The following is a 25848-nucleotide window of genomic DNA, read 5'->3' on the forward strand; positions in this document are numbered from 1 at the left end:
CAACAAATCTGATATAATATTTCATGAAGTACAAAGTTTTGACCTCCTCGCTGTACTACATCAAAAGTCAGGAGATCAAAAGTCTTTAGGATTTTTCCTGTGGGCATAATGGATATTTGTATCAAATGTCAAGGCAATCCATCCCATAGTTGTCACGACATTTCTTTCAAAACCACAAATGTCAACCTCAGGAAAAGTCAGAGGATCATCAAAGACTTCATTATCTGGGCGACGTCAACATCTGTACACAATTTAGCGGCAGGCCTTCAAAGAGGTGCCATGCCACCAGTATGGGTAGAAATTATAGATAAAATATGAGAGCAGTAAGTTCACATACAAGTTTCCCATCAGCCATAATTTGACCTTAGTTGCTGGAAAAAACAAAATAAAACACTGAGGCATGTCTTCAACTAGGTGCAGATTATTTGGGCTGCTCTAGATGAAAGATTACCAGTTTTAAATAACTGTGGTGATGTCTTTGGTTAGGTCTCTTGAACAGTGGTTGAACGTCACACAGGGAGTGTTTCCAAGCAAACTCTGAAACTTTCAATCGTTCTTTTATAAAAGGAAATGAGTTAAATATCATCCTACAACCCATAGTGTTGCACCTTCTGACAATCATTAAAAACAAACCATAAACATAACAGAAAAATGTTAAACAACAGTTTATTTTCCGTTTCATGTGATAACATGATGATATGTTTTGAACCTTTAACAAGGTAAAAACCTCTGGTTTTACAGGACTCTTTGTGGTTTGATGAAAATCCAAGTTCACCCCATGAGTCAGTAACATGTGGAACTACCTTTTAGCAGCAATAACTTGACTATTGCTTCTGCAGCATTTCAATCAGGTTGCGGTCTGGCCTTTGACTGGGACATAGCAACACCTTGATTCTTACTCAGCCATTCTGTTGTCTAGCCGCTGCTGTGTTTGGGATCATTGTCCTGTTGCATGACCCAACTTTGATGCTAAGCTTTATCTGCCAGACAGATGGCTTCACATTTGAGTCTAGAACTCTTTCAATGACTTCAAGGTACAGGTACTCTGGCTGCAAAACAACCTCTAATCACCATCTCACAACTGTCTGCATGACAGTGGGTATGTGGTGTTTGTGCTGATTTGCTGTAGTTTGAATTTTTCAGATGTGGCGCTGTGCATTATTATCTCCACTTTGGTCTGATCTTTCCAAAGGACATTGTTCCAGAAATCTTGTGGTTTGTTCAGATGCAGCTTTGCAAACTTAAGCCATGCTGCCATGTTCATTTTAGAGAGAAGACGCTTTCTCCTGACAAGCCTTCTTTTGTCTTTTTCTAATTGTTCTTTCATTCATTTTCATGTTTAACATGTTAACTGAGGCTTGTAGACCTCAGATGTAGCTTTTGGGTTTGTTGGCTTTTCTCTAAGCATTTCATGGTCTGACCTTGGGTTGAGTTTAGTGGGACATCCACTCCTAGAACGATTGTGGAATTGTACTAATGTATATCTGAATGCTCCAGACCAGCAATCCTGATGATCTGTTAACCAAGTCAATTTGATTACAACCACCTTGCTGCTACCCAGCCTTGTAATTTCTGTGTTTTGTTTTGTCCACTGGACCGCATAGAGTCCTGTGAAAACTTTCTTTTGACATGACTGTATGAACACAATGCTGTGATAAAATCAACATGATCTGCAAATAAAGATTCTGAGCTAAAATATAATTGAGTGAAGTGAATTTGAGGTTCAGTTCGCATTAGTTATGTCCTCAGTGGCGACGCTGCTGCATTGCCAGCTTTTAGGATTAGTATTAGATCTTTTCACTTCAGTCATTGAAGCTTTAATAAAAGCAAGAGTTACAATGGATCAGTGGGAAAAGGGAGATATCAGTGGACGGGATGAGGAACTAGTCTCACCGCTACAAGCATTTCATTTCACTTTATATATACATTACTTTGAAATCCTTGATAATAAAGTCATATTTTTCATCAGGTAAGTATCTGGGAGCTGAGGAGACCAGCTGCAGGATTTTAGAAGATGAATGTTGTCCCTTTCTTGTCTGATATAGAATTTTATCTGCTTAACAGTCCTGGACCACCTTTGTCATATTATTTTTTTCCATTTTGTTTTCAAATGGTGAAAGGTCTGGACTGCAGGCAGGCTAGTTCAGCACCTGGGCTATTTTACTATGAAGCCATGCTGTTGTAATAGCTGCAGTATCCAGTATAGTTCTGTCTTGCTGAAATATGTAAGCCCTTTCCCCAAAAAAGACGTCATCTAGATAGAAGCATATGTTGGTCTAAAACCTGTATATACGTTTCATCACTGATGGTGCCTTTCCAGGTGTGCAAAATCTGATTATGTCCCCATAATAAAACTCTTCTTTAGTCCAGAGCATGTTTTCCAAAGGTAATTTCAAATTACGATTTGTCTGACCACATAAGTTTCCAACTTTGCCTCAGTCCATTTGAAAGGATCTTTGACCCAAAGAAGATGGTGGCCTTTGTGGATCTTGTTCTTCTTTGCATTTGTTGACAGATGACAATTTCTGGAAGCGTTCCTGTGCTCATGTAGCGATTTCCATGATACAGTTGTACCTGTTTAAATGCAGTTTAAACAGTCCTGTTTAAACCCACCTGATCCAAAGATGGTGGATTTCCCAAACTAATATTCAGCCTTTTCTCTTATACACAGTTTTCTTCAGATTCTCTCAAACTTTTGATATTATGATGTGCTGTAGATGAAATAGTCAAACTCTTTGCAGTTTTACATCAAATTAACTTGTTCTGAAATTGTTCCACAATTTGTTGACAGGTTTTTGCAGATGAATGAACCGCTGCACTTCTTTTCTTCTGAGAAACTTCCTCTAAGATGCTCCAGCTTTTTCTTTTTAATATCACTTACTTTTCCAACTCCATGTTAACTCCTTTTGAGACGTATTGCTGCCATCAAATTCAGAAAGAGCTAATATTTTTCATGAAATAGTAGTATGTTTCACTTTAAATATTTTATGCGTTTTCTATGTTCTTTTGTGAATAAAATATGGGTTTATGGGATTTGAAGATCATTACATTGTACATGGTGTCCCAAAACCTTTGGAGCCGGGACTGACATGTGCACTTTTTACATTAAAGTCAAGAAAACACAGGACACAGGATTACTCGACCACAGCACCTTATTTGTGTGACATTTCTTCCAGTTGTTATTAATTTTGTGCCAAGGGGGAAGTAGCATGGAAATAAATGGTGGAGGCATTGCTACTGTTTGTCGTAGCCCTGAGGTATTATCATCATACAGTTTACATTCATCAAACCTGATAGCCCGCCCACGTTTATTAGATCCATGTCATGCAGTGTGGATTGGTTGCTGAAATCTCACAGCTTGTAGGAGCCTTCAAGTTTGAAAAATATGTACCACGGTGAATTGTTGAGGCAAAAGTAAATTTTTTAGCTCTGCAACACCAAAACAGTGTGCCATCTGTGAAGCATGATTAGTTTGAGTAGCATCAGATCTTTTAAAAAAAAAATCTCTATTTAAGGTGAATGTCAGGCATAAAAGTATAACAAGTTTTCAAGTTTATGTATACCACATTCGCCAGGGTGGTTCTAATTCAAAGAGTAACACCGCAGGGAGAAGGATTGCTTTTAAAGACGCCATTGATACTCTTATCTGTTGGATTGGCAAACACAACAAAGAAAAATCATTATTATCCATGTGAAGTCACCATTTCAAATCTTACGCTTGAAGAGTCCGAACCTGACATAACCCTGAGATTTTTCACCTGTGAATGAGTATAAGACAACTCGTCTTCCAACAGTATGTCAACTTTTCTGCTTTAAATATTTCCAATATTACATCATGCCAATTTTCTATTGTTGATGGGGTAGGGTTTAGCCATTTTCTAGTAATAGTCTTTTTACTCCTACAACTTTATATCCCTCCTCAGCATTAAGCAAGGAACATAACCAAGGTAAATGGTTTCAGAGTTTAGAGGTATTTGTTTTTTAAAAACACTGTTTAATGTCTTTTGAATGTCAATCCAAAACAACTGTAAGCTTTGCTTAAGCTTTGGGCAGTCCTAAAATATAGGACTGCCCATATTTGTCTTGATGTTGGGCTTTGAAATATCTCATTATGGTGATCTCTGCAAGTCAGAGAGTTAGCTGAAGACCATTGGAACTGGTCTTCAATTTTGATTGGTTAGTCTGAACTGGGTCTGCTCATGCATTTTTAGCATCTCAGATAAAGCCTCCTCCATTTTACAGCTTCTTCTCGTTTTCCCGGATTCTAGCTCCCGCCTCATCCAGGCTTGGGTTGGTTTTTGCATTTTCTCCTTTTAAATCTCGGAGTTGTACATCTTGACTTGGGTTGGGTATTTCTGCGAGAAATTTATTTCTGTGGCTGCGTGTCGTTGATTTTTATCGACGGGTAAAGCGGATTTCTTACTTTTAATCGTAGACATCATCTTCACCCCTTTCTCAGAATTAGAGGAACTATTTGTATTATCTTCAGGGTAGTTCATGTTGGCTTTCGAGGTTGTTGACTATGCTGCCATTTCTCACAAACCAGAACTGCAAATCCCATCATCATGTCTTGCAATTATTGAAGAAACAATTAATTTAAAAAATAGGTTTACAAATTTTACAGGAGAATGTCAGAGCAACAGTTCATGGCCTGAAGCTTTGGAAGGGTTTGCTGATGCAACAGTGACCCAGTGCACGCAAGTAAATCAACAATTGAATCGTTAAAATGTGAATAAAATTTGAAAGGGCCGAGCCAGAGCCCTGACTCTTTGACCTGCAGTGAGCTGTAAAATCACTCAAAGAGAAATTTGATCGCGCTATCGGCCCTTCTGGCCAACACCAGTAGGCGGTAGGTGAAGGTCCTTGCCCAAGGACACAACGACCGAGGCTGAACTGAACTGAATGAACTGAAACAGCTTTGTTAAGAGGAATGGTTACTCCTCATCATCGATAAGGCTCATAAGTACCACCATCCTGAAATATATTTATATTTATATGAATATTGACCAATAGATTCATGTTTTGCACTCACTACAAATTGCTACCAGCACCTGCCTTAAAAATCCAGCATTGGTCAGGCTCTAGTTAGTACTAAACCTTGGCAAGCACAAGTCATTAATAAAAGCTGTAGTCTGGTGTGCATGAGTTCCCGCAGGCCTACAGAGGGAAAAGCTGTTGAGAATAATAAACCAACCGCATAAAGGTGCTCTGATAGAAATAAAATGGGAAAAGCCTTCAGTGAGGCACAGTTTTTATTTTAACACACACTTACACTTGAATCTATGTCGCTATGCTTCTTTTGTTGAGATATTCATTCATTTGAAACGCAATCTGTGCAGCTGGGAAATTGTTCTTTTCTCCCCCAACTTCTTTTAGTTAGTTTTAATTTTGCGGAGATATGAAGATGGGAAGGCAGATAATGTGCAACAAAGGTTATTGAACTGCTCTTGATTAGGTGTTGTTCCAGGTACGAAACCAGATCCTACTGAGAAATGAATTACTGTTCAGCTTTTATTTCATCAGAGTGCAACTAAAAGATTTAAAAGATGTAGAGAGAAGAAGAAAAAGACATAATTTCCTCCAGGCTGATACAATGTCTGTGTCATTTATATTGAGCATTCACTTTCAAACTAAACACACTGCTTCGAGACCATTTTGTCCATTTTTCAAGACTGTCATTTTATTGAAAATCAATACCCGTAACCTTCACTTGTAAATAAATAACAGATTTAGAAGCCTCATTGATGTTGACTACAGTTTGGCTTGCCTCCTAATTAAGACTAAAGAGAACCTAATAGCCTAAACAACAAACAGCGGTGGGCTTCGCCCGTGCAATTAAGCCCACATTTTTAATACCAAGTTGATTAATTTCTTTAATCAAAGTCAGCGTTACCCTTGAAATTGAGTCACTTTTAATTATGCTGAAACACAAAACAGAAGCTGCTGATACTGCTCTGTGATAGCCTGTAGAAATTTCGCAGGCATATTAATGGAGAGGTGATATAATATAGGAGTCTGGTTTCAGATGATCTTTTGACAACAGTCTGTGTAGACCTGCATATTATCATGACAGGTGGAATTTTTCTCGAGCTTTTCCTCCAGCATGCTCAGTTTTATTGACATGTTTACTTCTGTCAAAGATGCCTCCCCTCGATCAGTGGTAGTTTATTCGACAGGCGGCGGGGGAGCTGGAAAACTTCCAGATTTTCTTGGAAGTATTATTTTTAGAGTTCTGATTTTGGTCACCGTGGCTGTTTTATTAAGCCCGAGTGTACGAGTCGACGATTAGAGACTTGTTTTCACGTCCACGTGGAATACCTTTGCGACTGAGCAATGAATTTGAGCCGAAGTGGCAATTTGGAGTATTGTCCCAGATTTGCTTCGGTTTGTGCTTTATTATAGCTCACCTCACCTTCTTCTATTAGGCGGTAATTTAAATGCTGGGTTTGTGGCCCGTCATTTATCAAGCATGTTTTAACAAAGTGCTCTCACGCAGTAACTCTACGCGGCCCAAACAAATTGCTCTTTCTGTCTACTCCTTGTTATCAACGAAGCTGTTGCCAGTAATTGCCGTAGGAATGTAATATTCCGCCTAAAGAGCAGCTCAAAATTGTGTCTTTTCCTTTCAGATTACTTTGGCTTTGATTTGATTATTCACAGCAAAAGCATTAAGCTAGCTCTGATTGAGGCTTTTCATGCAGCCTTGAACCATGTTTTCCTGCTTCTGCGCTGTTAATGCAGCTTCATTCCTTGACTCTAATGTAAATTGTGCTGGATGAAACGCACAGTCAGTGCAGTTTTGTTGCCTTATGTAGGTCAGTTCTTCTCCAGCGTTCACTGCTTGGCCTTGTGATGAGTGATTTCATTTTGCGAGGGAACTGCAGTTTTATTATTCATACTCCAACAGAGATTGGAGTTGCGGTGCATTAAAGCATGACGTTGTCATTTCCCCGCTCGTAGAGGCGTTATTCCCTTTGCTCCAAATTGGAATTAAACCCAACATGTGATGCTGGCCCTAACTGTTTAGGAACAGCAACCCTCACCACACTGTTAAGCCTCACTCTCTGTGGATGGTGCAGTGTGTCATTTTATTGGTCAGTTACTGTGTTTTTTTTCCCCCTCTGTCAAATTGATGTTTGAGTTATTTAGCTAAGCTTGCCAGTTAAGCATTCATGACTTTTTCATGAGTCATTGTTTGATAACAGAAGTGGCTTTTCTCACTTCAGATTTAATGCATACTGGTTCTCTGCATTTTTAACTGCCTCCAAAATTGATCTGACTGCCAACAATTTTCTACAATGAAGTAGCTGAGCACATTAGGTGAGTACTGTGAAATTGACCTCAGAAAAGTAGCAGCGTATGTGAGTCACATTGTAAAGACAGCTATTCAGGGAATCCAGACTAAATGGATTCTATTTGGGACTCTTTCTGCAGCGTGCGTATAACCTTAATGCCCTTACAAATATTGCCTCACAGTGGCTGCACTTTAACGGCTGCTGGATAATCAGCAATCCACACAGAATCACAACTTTTCTTGGGTGTAGCTTCCCACTGTTTGTTGCTCTGAAGCAGCGTGAGGTCCCATATATCTTTCTGGTACTGTCTCTTCTGTTGATCTAATTGGATACCCTCTGTTGCCTACAATGAATCATTGCTGGACCCCTTCCCTCCCCTCAAGTACTTATTTTTATTGAATGCAGGGTTCCCCTGAATCACAAGTCTCAACTTTAAAACTTGTATTTGTCCCTTGGCTCCAGTCAATGATCTCCCCCCAAACACCCCCCCCCCTTTTTTTTTTCCTACAGCTGTGTCAGTATCACTTTTATTCCAGCAGGGGATTATAAGACTCCTTTTATGTCTTTTGCTTCCCCAGAGAAAGGCCAGGAGTTCAGGCCATTCTTCCCACTCTGCTAATTGTCTCCTGATTTGGCAAATGCATTTTAAGGTGGAATGAAGAGAGCCGACCCCTCTTTGCATTCGTACGAGGCGGTGACACATCCGCACCTTCTCAGTGTATTTTTATGAATACACATCCCTCTTCTATCCTTGACCTCTACAGATGCAGGGGAAGCTTTGACGGAGCACAGACAGTTAAGTCTCAAACAGAAGTGAGGCGATGGAGGCGTTTTTGGCATGCACTCCATGATTTTTTTCTTTTTTCTTCTTAGTGAAGTTTAAATCCTGCTAGTTCTTAGGCTCTCCAACGTGGCAGGCATCTCACTCAGCTGCTGATCCACACTGCAAACACCTCCAGGAAAGTGGCTCTAACTGAGCCGATCGAAGGCAAAGATTTTTTTAATTACTCGCCCACTGCAGAAGGGAAAGGCTCGGGTTTTGCCTCTGGGTATTCGTATCGACTTGGGTGCATGATGTTTTAATGAGCCTGGCGTGTGAATGATTTGTTGCTGTTGTATATGCTCGAAAAACCTAATTTGTTTGTTTTTCTTGTGCATTTTCAGTGGATGGATTCTCAGTTGACTTGGAGGAAGATTTAAGACTTTCCAGACAGACCAGGATGTCAAAGATCTCCAAAGCAGCCAAGGCCGTGAAGAAATTGGATACAGGCAATGTAATCCGGGCTATAGTGAGGTCAGGACAGGCTGCCCCTGGACCTCCACTAGGCCCCATTCTGGGACAGGTAAAATTACTCCTGATTTCACTTCTTGTTCTATCTGTTCGCTCTGAGTAATCACAAGTATTAACTTAATTGAAGGAGCAGTGCTTCATTTTATCAACCGACCTTCTGAACACAGCACTCATTAACCGCAAAGCAACCCGATCCTTTCCTATTTTCACTTTGCCAGTCACATAGTTGCCTCTCTCCCCTCAGTCACCTCATCGTACATCCCCACCTCCACCTCCTTCTCCTCCCTATTCATATTCCCATTCTTATTCTAGTCGCACAGCTCTATTGTGCAGGTGGGTGCCACACACTGCCTCAGTCTGCAACTATTTTCTCACAGTTTCCAGGCCAAACACACCAACACCTCCACCCACAGCAGCACCTGTCCATATACATTAGCCTCACTCTTTACAAGCCGGCTGATGAAAAGGGATTGAACCTGCGAAGGTTTTGTCTTAAATTCTTCTGTACTTCTTTCTGCTTCAATTGCTCCACAGAGACAGCTGAGGTAGTCTTGTTTTTTATTGCTCAGGGATGCACCACTACAACTTTTTCCCCACTGATGCCAATTCTGACTAGAAAAATTTATGAATTGGCCGGTACAATAATAAAATAAGTCAGCAGTCCTCGAGCAATGAGCAATGATCAAAGTGAAGAGAGCGGATCAGAATAGCAGAGGCAGAATTTACTTGGCCATTCACTGCTGATGCTCTGTTCATTAACCTCCTCTTTGTTTCTGATCACAAAATTGCATCTGCGTTGAATTTTTCTTGTAAAGTTTAGATTTTATTTTATGCCATAAAAGGTTCTATCTGCTGCAGCTTTAATAGCCATTGAGGAATTAAAGTTTAATTGTCCTTTGAGAGATAGAAAGAAAGCAACCCAAAGGCTCATTCTCTACATACAAATGGTTCAGTTAGCCTCTTTAATGGACAGTACTCATCAGCCGTGGATGCTGTTGCACACTTGGAAACCAGATCAATTCTCACAGCTAATCCATCTCCGTGACATAATGACGACACTCAGACAAGAGAATGGAAAAATGTGCATAATTGCCAGAAAAGCGAGCGCCACATGATTTATAATATCACGGAAGGTAGCTTTATAAGTGAAATCAATCGAAAATATCATATTTCTCTTAGATGACATCATCAATAGCTGCACCATTACTGTAGCTCTTCTATATTCTGCTGTCACCAGTTGAACAACATTAACCACAACATAAAAATCTGGTGGCTGCGCACTACTTCTAATAGCTTAAATGCAGGTCATTCATGTACTTACCAGGGTTAATAACGAATAGCTTAACTTAACCTGGTCTCTATGACAGGCCAGGACTTACATTTGGGGCTTAAACCCCAAAGATTTTAGATCATTTTAAACACTTTTCTCTATACAAATATTTTCTCCTATTTAATAATAAAATAAGCTAACTTGATCCGCAAAGATAATGACAACACACTAACAAAAATGTCGTGTCTTCCTCCCCCAACCCCAACCAGTCGTGGCAGATGGCTGCCCCTCCCTGAGCCTGGTTCTGCTGGAGGTTTCTTCCTGTATAAATGGTGTTTTTTCCTCCCACTGTCGCCAAAGCACTTGCTCATAGGGGCTCATATGATTGTTGGGGTTTTTCTCTGCTTTCTTTGTGATAATATAGGTAGGTTTAAGTTACAATATAAGTAACCTTAAGGCAACGGTTGTTGCAATTTGGCGCTATATGAATAAAATTTAATTTAATTTAATTGATAAAATTGTTTTTACGCTAAAAAGCCAAAACTTTTAACATTTTGGCATCCTGATCCCACACTTTATGTGTTTGATTAAAATATACAATCCTATTGCACAGCTTGAATGCTAGATTTTTGATGTTGATGCAGTAGCCTTTTGATCACTGAAAAAAAAACATTGGTCAGTGTTTTTCTTATAGATTTTCATATAGCAAAGCACACAGTTGCTGCATTTCTTTTTGGCTGGATATGAATCTCCCGTTCACACCCCAAACGTGCTCTACTTGATTGAGATCTGATTTTGATATGGCACGACTTTTCTGACATGGTGCGTTATCGTGTTGGAAGCAGCCATCAGAAGACGTGTACACCCTGGATATAAAGGGATGGATATGGTCAGGAACAATACTGTACATTTAAACGATGCTCAGTTGGTATTAAATCTCTACTAGCCTGAACCATTGATGCAAGCCAGGATGGATCCTTGCTTTCACGCTGTTTATGTCGAATTCTGACACAGAAATTGTAACTCGTCAGACCAGGCGATGATTTTCAAGCCTTGTATTGTCTAGTATTGGTGAACCCCTGCGAAGTCTAGCCTCAGTTTTCTGTTCTTAGTTACAGGGTTGACACCCTCTGCGCTCTTCTGCTGCTGTAGCTCGTCTGCTTGTGTTGTGCGTTCAGAGACTTTGTAACAAATGGTCATTTGAAGACACTGTTTCTTTCCTGTTATCTTGAAGCAGTCTGGCCATTCTCCTCCGGCCTCAACAATGCATTTTACCCACAATTGCTGTTCACTGGATATTTTCTCTTTTTCAGACCATTCTCTGTAAACGGTAGAGATGGTTTTGTGGGAAAATTGCAGTATTCTGAAATACTCAGACGAACCTGTCTGGCACCAACAACCACGCCATGTACAAAGTCACTTAGATTTCGGCAGGTTGTCTTGACCATGTCTACATGTTTAACTTTTTCTCCCTTACATATGACACTTGACCCCTTTACTCTTAACGACACATCAGTATATATGAATAAAGTCGTGACTTAATGACCATCAGCTTTTCCGAGGGTAGCTCTAGTAATCTGTGTAGGCAGAGATCACTCCCACTAACCTTTGACATGTCATGTGATTAGATATCTGTATTAATAAGCTAATGAGAATTTCCTTCCAACATAATATCTGAATTGTTTCTATGCAGATGACATAATTTTTTCTCCACTACAGTCTAGTGAGTTTTTCAGTTACTCGATTTTAGAAATGAAAAGGAAGGACTGTCTTAAACCCGCAATAACCGCTCACATGATTTAGTGGAATAAAACTTGTTTCCGGCTTCAGGGCTTCTCGGCTCTACAGAGAAACTCGGCATTGTTAAAGTCATTGCTTCTGGCCTTGATTTAGTTTTGCTGCTCTTATAGTGGTGTTTACAGTCCCATAATTGATTTAAAAAACAGTGCTGCACACTGCCTCCTCAGCACCAAACAGAAACAGTTGGCACAGTTTGCTCGTGAACTTTTTAAAGCATGTACAACTGAATGGCCAGAAGGAATATTGGATTTTTAAAAACTCCAACTCCAAATGAATGCTATTTATATCCTTATCTGTGGGTTGTGTAAATAAGCAACTGTTTGCTTAGGTTTAGATATATAAACTTGAGAGCTGATAATCGTCACGTTAAGATGTTAATACAGATTTTAGAAAATATGCTTTATTTTTGTAGTACATGATGGTGATTCCTTCTGGAAAACAAACAATCGTATTCTTTCTGTCCAAAAATAAAGTAAGTGGTGGATCTATGCTTTCATCTGAGAGCACTTTCCGCTGCTCTCTCATTGTGCAAGTGGTTGGCACAGTGGCTGGATCCATATATTTGACTTGACACAGATTTTGCACCAGATGCCTTTCCTGACACAACCCTTCCATTTCTGTGCATTTGGGACTGGCACAAGTCACAAACATTGATCTGGCACAAGGAGTGCTCGGGCTTCTGACCTCCTGAGGAAGGGTTTGTGTCTCCTTGAACCGGAGTGCTTTCGCATGTAAGGCACATATGTTAACCACTGCACCCTGGAGCCACAGGATCTCTGCTTTCATCTACCATCTTTTATCATCTGCTCAGAAATATAGAAGCCAAAATTGAACTGCTACCATGTGTAAGAGAGACTAGGAAAACCCAGTTTTATCCTCTCTTTGCTGTTTACCAGTTAGATGTATAATTTATTTTAAGATTTTTACCGATTATATTTAAAGCTTCCTTCCCCTGCAGCTACACTGGAGACCCTGAGTTCCCCTGAGCTAAAGCTGCGAATTAAGAAACTCGCTCTGGCTGTCAGTCAACTCTAAAGGTCATTGAGATTTTACATCTGGCACATTTGGAGCAATTTGGGAGCTTCAAAGGTTAATTGAAAATGAACCTTTACAGCTTTCTGTCTAATTTTGTGTCTAACATGAGACATTATAAATTTGAAGCATTTGATTTGAAACTCCTTTTGTTTTTTTAATAGAAAGATCCGTGTTTGTGACTGACAGTTGACATATTTTTACTGGCAGCTAACCATCAGACATGCATAAAGACTCAAACAATAGCAATCATGTATTTATGTGCAATCATCCTCCTCTCTAACATCTTCTTGTATTGATGTATCTACATCACTGGGAAAATGGCATTTTTTATATACAAGTTTTCTTCTCCCTGAAAGCACCGTTTCCTTTCCCAAAGATGTTACGGTTCAAATTTGCTACCTTTAAAGATGCTTGGATTTTTGACATCTCACTCTGACGCCGAAACTAAGAATAGTGGTTTCTTTACCAGCCTCACCAAGTATGCAGTTTCGTCTTCTCTGCCTGTCTTTGTTTGTATGGCCTGTTTCACCTTTGAACACTTGTTCCTCGCTGTATCTTGTCAGAATATTCTGTTTGAGCACGAACTGTGTTAAATAATGCATACAAGACTCCACTGAGTCTATTTTATGCGATTAATTTGAGATTTTCTTACTTTCTCACACCACACTTGGTTTTTATTTTTAAAGCTTTCTTTTTAACCTCCACATTTAAAGGTTTTGATTTCATGGTTGCAGTATAAATACGCAGTAGCTGCAACATGAGACAAATGTAGTTCTATTTAGGATTCAAGGTTATATATCTGTATATTATATACTGAATCAATACCTTAATCTCACACAACGTACAGTGTCGTCAGATAGTCAGCCTGGAGCTCACTGTATCCTGTTTATAACTCAACTGTTATAAAAATACAACACCTACAGTTTTTGTTAATTTATTAATTTATTTTAAGGCTGCAAAGTATGGTGACTTGGTAACAAAATGGATCTAGCTTTTGTTGTGCTGTTTCTGGAAATAGTACTTTGGTGCAGGAACAGCAGGAGGGTACTGGACTGGAATCCAGTATTGGGGTCTTTCTGTGTGGGAATTGATTTTCTTCCCATATTTGCATGGATACTCCAGCTTCCTGCCACCATCCAAAGACATGCATGTTAGATTTACTGGTAATTTATAAATTGATATAGATGTAAATGGTTGTCTGCCACTCTGTGTTAGACTGTGATAGACTCTGCCTCTCACTGCATGAGCACTGTGTTAACCTCCAGCCCCCCATGACCTTGAATTGGATAGGTGGAGGACAATGGATAGATGAATATAATGTAAATTGATGCCATCAACAGGTTTTTGGATTGCAATTTTGAAGCCTTGTATGGTGCATTTTTGGTCTGGCTATCCTGGTATAATTGGAGCTAGTCTATATTTAGACAGCACGGTTGACCTGGGAACTTATCAGCTAATGGTAGAAAGCCACTTTACTTGGCTAAGAAGGGTCATCTGTAAATCTTTATGATATTAAATGGGGTGCTAATTTTGGCTACTTAATTTGGACTTAAAACAAAAACTATGTACCTGAACAACTGAACATTACGGTCCTGGAGTCTCACTCATCCGTCAATGAAAATAACCACGCCCCTAAATCTAGAATAAGAAATAGACTCATCTGACCTGGAAACAGTTTTCCAATCATTTGTCCACTTTTGGTGAGTCTGTGTGAATTGAAGCCTCAGTTTACTGTTCATAGCTGATGGGTGTGGTCTTCTGCTGCTGTAGCTCTTGTGCTTCAAGGTTCAATGTTTTGTGCATTTGATGCTCTTCTGCATAGTTTGGTTGTAACTTGGGGTTATGAGTTACTACTGCCTTTCTACAAGCTGCAAGCAGTCTAGCCATACTCCTCTGACCTCTGACAATGACAAGTATTCAGTGGATATTTTCTCTTTTTCAGACCTCTCTGTAAATCCTAGAGATAGCTGTGTGGGAAAATCCCAGTAGATCAGAAGTTTCTGAAGTACTCAGAACAACCTTTTTGCCATTTACAGCCATGCCGTGTTCAAAATCACTTTAGTGACCAGTCTTGCCAATTCTGACGTTAAGTTTGAACTTTGTCTTCACCGTGTCTACGCGCTCTAAATGCTGCCATGTGATTGACTGACTAAATCTTAGTTTTATAAAGCAGTTTAACCGGTGTACCTAGTAAAGTGTGCAGTTTAAACACTTTGCGGAATATTTAAATAAGAGAATTTAATTCCCATTAACCTCTGTACATTTGTCATGAATAAAAAAATTGACTATACAGACCAGAAATTTAAATCCCTGTGGGGGGTTGCGTGCTTTTGGAGGCATGCCCAAGTGGCCCTTTGAGGAGCTGGGATACTTTATGGGTGGTATTTGTCACTAATTTACAGTTTCGATTAGGCACAATTAAAAAGGCCATGTTTTTTTTTTTCTGGAATTCTTTAAGGTCACTAATACACTGATGACGAAGACACGACGACGGCTATATTTCAGAATTCTTCCAAGTCACTTTTATCCAAACAGCCCTGGGTTATCAATTTTTGACTTTCATTTTTACAGCTCTTACTGAACAAATCTGGGGATGTTTTTCAGGTATAAATTTAACAGCAGATAGTGTAGGGCTTAAGGGATTAAACTGCATTGCTGTCAGGACCTCTATAGTAAAAGGGAGGTTGTTATTTCCATCTGCAGTAATTTGTGTTTGGCTCTGTTCCCCAACTTTTCATAAACATGCAGAAAGCCAGACCAGAGGAGAGCAGCAACAGTAAGACCCGAGCAGATAGCAAAGCAGCCCTCATACTGACAAACAGCTATGACATCAGTAAAGTCAAACACACATGAGGGTGGAACTAGGAAGGAGGTGGGTTGCAAAGCAGCTTGCTTGCTCTGGGTAGACAAAAGAAACTTAAATAGTGTGCCCTATATAAAGCTTACAAACTGGCTGAATCTTTTGTATCAGACCAACTTCCAGAACGGGATTAAATTTAGTAATAACCAAGTAAATTTACTTACTGTAGTGCTACATCGAGGTATAGTGAAGAGTTAATTGTACTTTTGACAAATTCCATTTTATTTCCACATATCTTCATTTCAAATTTATAACACTTTTTACTCTGCTGCTTTTTTAGCTTTACTTTCTTTGCAGATTTAATAAAGGATGTGATAGGATGAGGAGCTCAAAGTAGAGCCGCTGCCTCTCCAAAACGAAATGAGTCAGCTTACATGGTTTAAATATCTGTCTAGGAGGCTTCCTGGACACTTCTTAGATTAGATATTTCAGGCCAACAGGAAGAGGGACCCAGCGAGACCTGACACTCGCTGGAAAGATTGTCCCTCGGCTCGCTTGGGAATGCCCCGGTGTCTCCTCTGTAGACCTAGACCTAGAGGCAGGGGCTGAGGAGGTTGGTGTGCTTAGAAAAAGGATAACGGATGCAGTCAGGAAATTAATCATAATACATTACTTGGTTTAGTGCGACTAGAAAATTATAAAGTAGCAAATGATCCCCATTTGTAACAGCTGCACCACGGATGAATGATTACACGCAGATGCAACAATAAGCATAATCTAATTCGGTGTTATTGTGAAACAGACTACCCTGCATAAATTACACTTAAGTTGATTTTGATGCTTAATTGATGCTCATACTCATGATACAGTCATATTTACTTTAACAGGGAGACGCTGGCATTATTTTTTTTTCCTTAATATTTTCCTCCCACACTTTTTAGAGTGCAGTATAACACAGAACTGCAGCAAATCTTCAAATTTGAAAAAGTGTAATTATCAGCAAATTGGCACTAATTGATTTGACATAACGATTTTTTTTAAATTCTCAAAGTGGTTAGTATCTAACTTTCTATTAAGTGGCTGATCATTTCGACCTTTGTTCTTTTTTTCTTTTCTTTTTTTTTTTTGACTTTATGTAATTTCGGCATTACGTAAATGTCACCTTAACGTCTGAGACCTGTATTAGTATGCGTTTGTCTCCACTATTGCATTGCATATCATAAGAGTCTCAGATTCTTTTGCATCATTTCTTTCTGTTAGAGTATACTTTGAAGTTCTCTCCAAAAGCAGCATTGCTGATGGTGTGCGTGCTCTGATGAATGATTTAGACATCTGTCTGTTAAATGTCTCTCTTTTTTTTTTTTTTGCAAGAAGAGATGGGTATGAGCTCTTAGGCATACTGTAGCTGTCGCCGCGTCAGGGGTAATGAGGTGAGATGGGCTGCAACGAAGTGCTCAACCAAGCAAAACAAAGCCATATGTTTGTCTAAAGGTGCCGCCTTCTGGACTGTTTGAGATGTCATTGTTGTCGAAGCAGCGTGTTGTGTGTATTTGTCTCTGTCTGTTCTCTTGTTCCATCAAGCTCACTGTGTGTGTGGAGCAAACGCTAAATAAATGGCAGTCAGCAGCCACTCTGCTTCAGGCAGTAGCCCCGTTCCTTTAATCTTAGCCAGCCTCTCCCCCTCAGCTTTTTTTTTTTCTCCTTGTCTCTGACTAACCACTCTTGACAAGGGAAGTGCAGAGAGGTAGGCTGCCTGTCGGCTGCAGGGCAAATTTAAACAAACGAGAAAAATAAAAGAAGGAATACAAGACAAAAAAAGGGAAAAGTGACAGCTCTGGTACATGAGAATAATTACAGACTAGAGTGAAATTAGCACAGGCGAGAGGAAGGGAAGGATAAGGAGCACCGGAAAGAGCGGCAAAAGAAGAATGGAAATAGGTGCGCAGCTCGAGCACTTTTCTTCAGGTTATGGGAGTTGGTGGGAGCTGAGGGAAAATGCTGAGCATTGTATTCAGAGTCTAACAGGTGTAACAAATTCTAGGAGGTAGTCATTTGCAGAGGCAGCTGCCTATGTAGCTGCTGCTTTTAGTATAATAGAAATATGAAGAGGTGCCCAACAGGGACTGCATCCAGAATGCATGTGTTTGAAATGTAGAGTGGGCAAAGTAGAGGGAGATGAAAGAAAGAGGGTAGGCGAGAGCTGGATGCTGTCTACTACACTCGATATCCCTCTGTGGTTTTTCCTTAAAAGTGTATCTGAACTGGAGAAAAATTCCCCACAGAAACTTTAAATGAATTTCTTTCTGTGGTGAAGCATGTACATTAGTCTTAATACATCCTGTAAATACAGCCTGTAAATCAAGCATAAAGCAGCGAGAATGAGCACTTGCATTTTGACAGATAGCCTCAATTTCAATTAATAGGACCATTAAAGCTCAGAGGACAGGCTGATGGGTGCATTCATAGCCGCTGTGAGCAAAGAGCCAGTTCCCTCTGAAAAACATCACACGCACTTACTACAACTCTTGACATGCGCACCCCATCGCATCAAGACTTCTCCCTCTCTCAGCATTAACGGCAGACAACACAACAGCACACTCAAGGATTACCGCGAGAGGATCCGAGCTGATGGGGCCGCTGGCATAATTGTGATAAATGACGGCCTTTCGTCAGTGTGCCGCTCCATGGAGCAAAGAGCGCGCTGTTGTGCCGAGAACATTTCGGGAGGCTTCCATTCGCTTAACCAGTTCAGCATGAGGACAACATAAAAACATGCAATTTCCTGTGACTGCACAATGAGAGCTGATTGACTTTAATATAGTGGAGGTTTTGCAAGGAGGAGGCGATTATTTGCCTCTGAGGTCTCTTGGACTTGAATAATTTGGACCGACTCCTTCTGTGTGTGTGTGTGTGTGTGTGTGTGTGTGTGTGTGTGTGTGTGTGTGTGTGTGTGCGCGCGCGTGTGCGATTTTCTGCCAATAATGCCTCTTTGTAATGGCCAATGAACTGTCAACACTAGGCGACTATGAAATACTTTATTAGTTTGCGGTCTGTCCTGGAGGTGTAGCTGAAAACAGCTGTGGAATAACTTCACAGTATACACATGGCATATGTCCAAGTTCCACATGGTACACATAATGTGTACGAGAACCCAGGGGCTCGTTGCACCATGAGGAAACAAGGCACTTGACTGTACTGTACATCCTCTACGCCTGCCCCTCTGAGCCACACTCCAACGTTTGCCCGGCATCTTGATAAGTTTGTGAATGAATGGATTCACCCATTTTTGAAATGGAATTAAAAAGATGATTCTTTTTTTTTTTATATATAAAATGAAAAAAGACATTTGACGGTTGGATACATGGCTGGAATGAATGACACTTTAGGACAAGAAGAGATCACAAAAAACACGAGTTTTAAATGCATTTTGAACCTCTAAAGGGATTACTTACATTGGTATTCAGTCTTGGTAAACAATTTAGTAAAAAAAGAGCTGTACTGTACACAAAGATGACGCAAAATGCTCGATGCCCACCTTTAAGCCCAGCCGATGAAAGATTGCATTACTGCAAACAGCGTCTTTTGTAGCTGGCAACTTGACTTGCGTACATTTTGTTGTTTGTTAAAATTGCTGCTGGATGATTTAAACAGGAAACGTTGATACATTTGTATATTTGCCAGATGTTGAAGTGAAGTCTACCTAACTCATGTGCATTTAAGTTAGATAAAACATGCCATAAAAATTGTAAACAAAGTTTAGAGATGTTCTACGGTGATGCCCATGAGTCTGCAGGTTTTCACTCCAACTAAATGACAAAGTGACTGATTCCTCTCATTAACATTTTCTTTCAGACAAGACAAACTAGTACATAATATCAATGAGAGAACAACCTTGGTGCAGGGACCCTGCAGAATATATCTGGGAAGTCATGGGAAAATTAAATCTATTATAGAATACAAGAGGGGGGAAAAAATCTGAGATCCTCATCCTATTACAATATTGTGAAAAACTGTATAATTGTACCTCTTCGGGCATGTAAAAAAAGGAAATCTTAAAGTAGAATCACCTGCAATCGTGATTAGACTTTGATTTAAAGGGTCATCAGGTTGGACTGTGCATTAACATACTGAAGCACGGTGAAGAGTTCTTAGTGGTAGATGGCTTTTGAATGTTGGCTCTGTGGCATTGAAGGAAAAAAATGAATCACCACTTCTGTGTATTAAAGTTTTCGCTGTTTCTCTGCACTGTGAAGTGAAGTGAGAAAATGTACGCTGAAAGGTCAGAAGCTGTGTTTTGGCATCTAATGGTCTTTTGGCAGAAGAGAGTCGAGTCTGATTTTTTTTTTTTTTTTTTTTTTTTTTCCTGAAACCTCATGAATCTGTGCAACAAATTTCTGTTTCGCACCCCTAAAGGGCTGCAATGAATCAGTGATAGCAGATATTTATCAGGAAAGCAGAATTCTTTAAAAAAAGGGGGAAAAAAACAAATCTGACAATGCAATTCCACAAACGTGATGACAGCGAAATCAAGATTAAACCACGATGAACAATAGCAGACTTCAGCACACATTTCTGAAAAAGTCTTTACAATCTGACAGATGGGTTCACAGTGTTGACTTTTAAAAATACACATCCACAAATCACGGCACTGCTTTTAGAATTATTCTGAGCACAACAAGATGTGCACAAAGCCAAACTTGCCAAATGCAATTCCACAGTTCTGCATTATAACCTCCGCTGTTGTACTGAAATTCAGTACAGTTATCTGTTTGGATGTGATACCAGCGTGAATTTTCACTGTGGTTGTGGTGCACGCCTGTGTGCACGCGTGCACGTTCAGAGTGATTCTCTAAAGTTCATGGGAGATGAAAGAGGGTCCTAAAGGCGTCGCTGTGGGCTCCAGGCTGACGTGGGAGAGCGAGTGGCTTTGAGAATGAGACAGTGTGTGATAATTAGAGGGAGGAGCTTTCCCCTGGGCCTGGCCCTCTCCCTGCTCTGTACCCGTGTTTGGCAAGGTCGAGTCTCCCGGTTCTGCTCCTGCCACAGTCCCGCCTCCTGCAGCACCGCGCTCCTGTTTATGTCTCTCCCAGGCTGAGTTCAGCTTCACAGCCAGAGCCAGCAGGTTCTTGCCCAGAAACACAGTGGACACGCGGGGGTCCCTATACCACAGCATCCCTGCACCCCTCAGGGCTAAGGTGAAAATATTGATAGTGACCAAGCTAAGCCAAGGGTACAAAGCCTCCTTGCGGGGTCCTCTCTGTCCTGGCAGACCAGTGGCTCCCAGCTCTGTGAGTGCCACACACGGCAGCAGCAGCAGGAGGGCATAGCAGTAAAAGAAAACCAGACCCTCAGCCCAAATGGGCAGCCTCTGCTCTACAATCCCTCCAGTACCGGCTGCAGACCCTCCTTGGGCTTCCCACAGCCCCGCCTGCAGGTCCAACACATCCAGCAAGTCAACCACCACCCAGAGGAGCCGGCCCCGCACCTCCTGCTTCCTCCGCTGCGGAGTCATGTGGTCAGCTCCTGTCAGGATGAGAAACAGGGAGGGTAGACAGATGGACAGCAGCAGCGTCAGGGTCTTTCTGGCCAGAGGATCAGGTGGCCGACGCTCCTGCCTGTAGTTGTGGCAGACGAAGAAGAGCTTGAGCTGGAGCAGGGACAGGAACAGGAACCAGAGGGCGTTGGCAAATCCACGCCGTGGCGACTGCGCCTCAGACACCACGCCAGCTGAGACGAAGCGCAGCGCGAGCAGGAAGCCCAAATCGCCCAGCAACACTGCCACATATTGCCACACGCTAGGTCCTGAAAGACCCCGAGCTCCCAGCATGCTCTGCTCCAGCAAGTAGAGGTCCACCACTGCCATCGTGCTCACCGTGACCAGGGTTGATACGCACACCTGGGGCGTAGGCACCATGCCTGAAAGAGAAATACACAGATGCACTGTGGGAAATCTGTTGCATCGACAAAATTCAGAGTCTGCTCACATCGATGTGCTTGGTGCCATCTGTCCCCAGTAAAGCCGACAAATCTGCAGGATAAGAACATGCTTGTTTTTTTGTTTTTTTATTCCTCCCCTGAAAACAAACATGTAAAACAATTTAATGCTGGTTGCTATGGTTAAAGACAATAGCTGCAGAGTAAGCAGTGAGAACCCTTCATCTTTGGCCAGAGCTACATCCACCCTGGCTGCTCAAGCTGGGAAGCCTATTAAATTGTTTTTTTTTCTTCCCCTCTGCAGCTCTTTGAATTAAACAGTCTTCATTTTCCATAAAGGTCCTAACATTGCTGCTGTTTCGGAGATCAGAGATTTTTTTTTCCCCAGAAGTTCTCAGCTGTTACTTTTTTCTGTTTATTGTTTCTGATCCTTTTTTTCTTCCTCTCAGCTTATTCATTATTAATTAATTGCATTCAGGCGCAGCTAGGTGCCCTGTCAAAGCCTTTTCTTTGTCTCTATAGCGTGCCGTGTTTATTCTCATACAGTGCTGCAGCCTTTAATCATCCCAAATTCCCCTATCATTTCGGATGAATATTGATATTTTTGCTATTTGTTCAGAGATGCGATCGTCTCGTGTCGTTGTGTACACACTGTGCATTCGTGTGAGTGCAGGCTGGCAATGCTAATTTGGCTGAAAATGAGGTTTCACGTTATTTTGTCACAGCTCCTATCTCAGCCACAGACAGTATAAACCCCAGTATTGATTTCAGCATGAGAAATAATCACTGACTTTACAGTGCAGTCGAACCAATGTCTCTTTATCGTATTTAGCTGAAAAGCACAGCACACACCACTGGACTGTCTGTTATCTGCCCAGCACCACTCCCGGGTGTCAACCCATCAACCGGATCGATGGCATTATAATATAAAATCATTACCAGCTCAGATGTGTCCTAACAGCAACAGTTGAGCGTGATCGAGCGAGAGATTGTCAGCATGATCGCGGCCTCTGAGAAAAGTCTCTCCGTGAAAAATGTGTATTGATATCTTGCCGATGGAAGACACATCACTTCCCCCACTGTAAGACTAACAGGAGCTCTGCCATCGTTGAAGAGGGCTGAAGAACTCCACTGGGTAAAAAAAGGGTTTTGAGATTGTGTGTGTGTGTGTGTGTGTGTGTGTGTGGGGGGGGGGGGTGAGAGAAAGAGGAGAATAAGACTGCAAGTGAAAGATTAATAGGCCTTTTGGCTGTCTACATGCCTAATAAAGTGTTACTGCATGATGGTAATAGTTCATAAATAAGCTCAGGAGGAGAGGGGGGGGAAGCGATGAAGAAGGAAAAGAGTCAAATGCAGATAGAAAGTGACTTCCACCCACTTACATGAACGCGTGCGTTTCACGAGCCTGCTCGGTCTGGATGAATCCAGATGCATTCATCACGGCGACTATTGAAGAATCACAGACATTAAAGGTTTGTTCTGAATCCGATGAATCAAAGAGATGAGGAAAGGAACGATCTCGACTGATTAATCTCCCCGGAGGGACGGTGGGAGGACAGGCGTGGATCATGCCAGCAATGTCTGATTGTCTGTGAAGCCTTTTGTCTCACCGCACACGGAAACTTGATTATCAGTTCCACAAAATTGAATAAATTTCACCAAGCCGCAGATTGAGAGGATATTGGAATTTAAATTTGTTTCCTGGGGGACAACCCCAGCCTGCAAGGAGAGGAGCAGGAGGAGGAGGGTTGAAGAAGTTCACATCTACAGTTGCAGCTGGCTTTCAGGAGGTCGTGGCTTTCGGGTTATTCCACAGGCACCTTAAATTTTTACCCTGCAAATCTATCCGTCAGCCGGCGTTTATGTTTTGACTCCCTGTCAACGCGGTGTAATTTATTCTGCTCTGAGTGAGAGACCGGGATGACAGCCCGCGTGTCCACTCAGCTCATCAATAATGACCAAATTCATCATTCTGCTGTCTGGGAAGTGACACTGCTGTTGACAAGGTGAGGCAGCCTATTCCACTGTAAGCATGAGTGATGGCACATAATAGTGTGCAGCTTAAATACTTGTGTATTAGCATTAAAAATCCATTTTTTCCCAGAAATGTATCCACCTCTTGTCTTCCTCACATAAGGCATGAGTGCACACCCTGTACACTATTGAATAGGTAATCATCCAAAAAGCACTTCAATTCTTTCCAACACACACACACACACACACACTGACGGAAATGAAGCAAAGGGGGTGGGGTTGCCACTTGCATTTGTTTCCTATTAATACTAGGTGATTCCCGGTTGAACACAAATGCATGTAGAGCAAAGATTAATTTGTCTGCACCTACAGATCATCTCCATAAAACACCCACCGCGGAGCAGTAATTTCCCTCACAGACAAATTCTTCACAACTTATCACAGGTGGCACAGGAGCACCAAGGGCATCGGGACAGCATCTGAGCCATTATGTGCAAACCCATTAATTAATAGAGTCAGAGGTGAGCAGCCTCTGATAATGCTGAATAAATCCTCTCCCCAGACATTAAAACATCTGTTGATTTATCAGGTAACAGCCCCAGAGTTTCCCGACGGTCTCTCTGTTGTATTTCTACACAGTTAACACATTTTTCTTTTCTTTCGGGTTGAAATGTGGTTATTTGGAGCTGCCCAGCACGCAGCGCTGCCTTGAGACGTCCTGCATCCTTTAACGATCTCTATTAAAGCGCTTCTCTGCAACACCTGTTTCATAACCGCCCCATTAACAGCAGGTATTGTGGCTTCATCCGAGGATGCCTGTTAGTAAAGTAAAGCAAAGCTTTTAGTTACCCAAACCATTCGTCTTGTACTTGGGCTCGATCTTCCTGGCTTGATTTACAGCAAGTACTGAGGGGTTGTTTTTTGTTTTTTCCACCCCGTTTCCTCCGCCAAGTAGAAGCGCTGTCGGTGACCAGTAAAGTCTTTTTTTTTTTATTGTCGCTGATGAGCCGCGCTCGGCGATAAAAGTCTTATTCTCTCAGCACGGGTGTTTGTATACAGTCAGGCATCAGGAGGGGGGCTCAGGGAGAGGCTGTAAGAGGGCAAAGTCACCGCTACTGCCACACCAAGCAGACTCGAGTTTGAAGGAGCAGAAAAAAAAGGAAAATAAAACGAAACGACTCGTACTTATCAAGATTTCCTCCTCCGTGCAGATCTGGCATGGCAAATCTCTCCTTCTTCGGGCTGCATCCGCGGCTGTTGCAGAGGCTCGATCTGGGTCTGTCGCCTCCCGCAGTGTCGGAGTCTGCTGCTGTCGATTTATCTTTTGAAATAGCAGCGGGGGCAGAGAGCCGTGCAGGGCTGCTGCTGCTGCTCGGCCGGGCTCGGGCTGTGCGGAGCAGCCGGGAAGTCGGTCAGAAGTGGAGCATCAGCGGCGAGGCGATCCCGGCCGATGCTCCCGCGAAGATGGCTCGTGTGAAAAGAGGCAGAGCGGTGCAACAGCGAGGGGAGGACGAGGAGCAACTCACTCACGCTGTGTCCGAGTTTGGTTGTGGTGGTAATTTGTAAGCAGGCTACGTGCTCCAGCACAGACCTCCCACCCTCCCCCGGTTTCCCCTCCTTCCCTCCACCATCAGCTGTGGAAGTTTATCTGGAAGAAGATGCAATGCATATTTTAGAGCACTCTGTCACACCACAGTCTCTGCTTATGGTAATAATGATGATGATGCCACTTGGAGAAGATTAGTTGCATTGTTTGCGAGCAGGCTGATTCCTTATTTACCCTTCTTTGCCTGAAATAAGAGCGGAGGAAGTGGAGCGAGAGATGCTTATAGCCTGTAGACGCATTTAGAGCTCAGAAGGCAGATGTTACAAGTTTAATTAGGCTTCCTTCTGTCTGCTTACTGTCTTAGTCACACAAGGAAATCATTCCTCTGTTGTAGATTAACTCATTACAGCCGGCTTAAAGAGAAGGATTGGGAATTTTCTGGGACGGATCTGCTCAAAAATGAATCGCTTGGAAACTGTTTAAAAATACAAAAAAAAAGGCGTGTGGCTCATTTCCATGTTGGAGAATTCAATTTCAGCTCCTTTGTCAGCCGCAAATGAAGTTTGAAGGAATTTCACAGTGTCACGTTGTCCTCAAGGTCTTGCTCCTTCGAGTGTATCTGTTGGCACCCCAGCCTGCACTTTGAGCAAAGGCTCGGGTCCTCGGCTCTCTCACTCATGTGGCTCTCAGCGTGCTGGGTTCATAGAGTGAGAGGTTTAATCAGACTGGTGAGAAAAGGGATGGAGAGTCATCCTTCTTGTCAGATTCAGCTCTGCGCTCCGCTGGCTTCCAAGAGAGAAGAGATTTTCCATTTTCCTCACTTCAGCGTTGGTTTTTATGTGTGTGTGTGTTCCTCACCCCTCCTTTTGTTACCACTGCCTCTCTGTCACCCCCGTTCTCATG

At 41.8% G+C, this 25848-nt stretch overlaps 2 protein-coding genes across 3 annotated transcripts in view; one reads left to right on the forward strand and one right to left on the reverse strand.

Moving 5' to 3' along the window:
- Window positions 1–25848, forward strand: part of mrpl11 (mitochondrial ribosomal protein L11) — a 58420-nt gene that overhangs the window by 10242 nt on the left and 22330 nt on the right. Inside the window, exon 2 of the mRNA XM_005723020.1 lies at window positions 8460–8638. Coding sequence (XP_005723077.1) covers window positions 8516–8638 — 123 coding nt within the window. The 5' untranslated portion in view covers window positions 8460–8515. The remainder of the gene's footprint in view (window positions 1–8459; window positions 8639–25848) is intronic.
- On the reverse strand, window positions 19839–24639 carry tmem265 (transmembrane protein 265). 2 transcript variants are annotated; one of them, XM_005723018.1, is made up of 2 exons: window positions 24585–24639; window positions 19839–21407 (listed from the first exon to the last, which is right to left on the reverse strand). In XM_005723018.1, exon 2 carries the CDS (start codon window positions 21403–21405, stop codon window positions 20341–20343), a length of 1065 nt encoding a protein of 354 aa, XP_005723075.1. In that variant the 5' UTR covers window positions 21406–21407; window positions 24585–24639; the 3' UTR covers window positions 19839–20340. The 2 variants fall into 2 exon arrangements, with proteins under 2 accessions (XP_005723075.1, XP_005723076.1); XM_005723019.2 differs by lacking the exon at window positions 24585–24639 and adding an exon at window positions 24249–24305.

The sequence above is a fragment of the Pundamilia nyererei genome, unplaced genomic scaffold, assembly GCF_000239375.1.
Source record: "Pundamilia nyererei isolate P.nyererei 1_Seehausen unplaced genomic scaffold, PunNye1.0 scaffold00008, whole genome shotgun sequence".
In the NCBI taxonomy this organism is placed as follows: Eukaryota; Metazoa; Chordata; class Actinopteri; order Cichliformes; family Cichlidae; genus Pundamilia; species Pundamilia nyererei.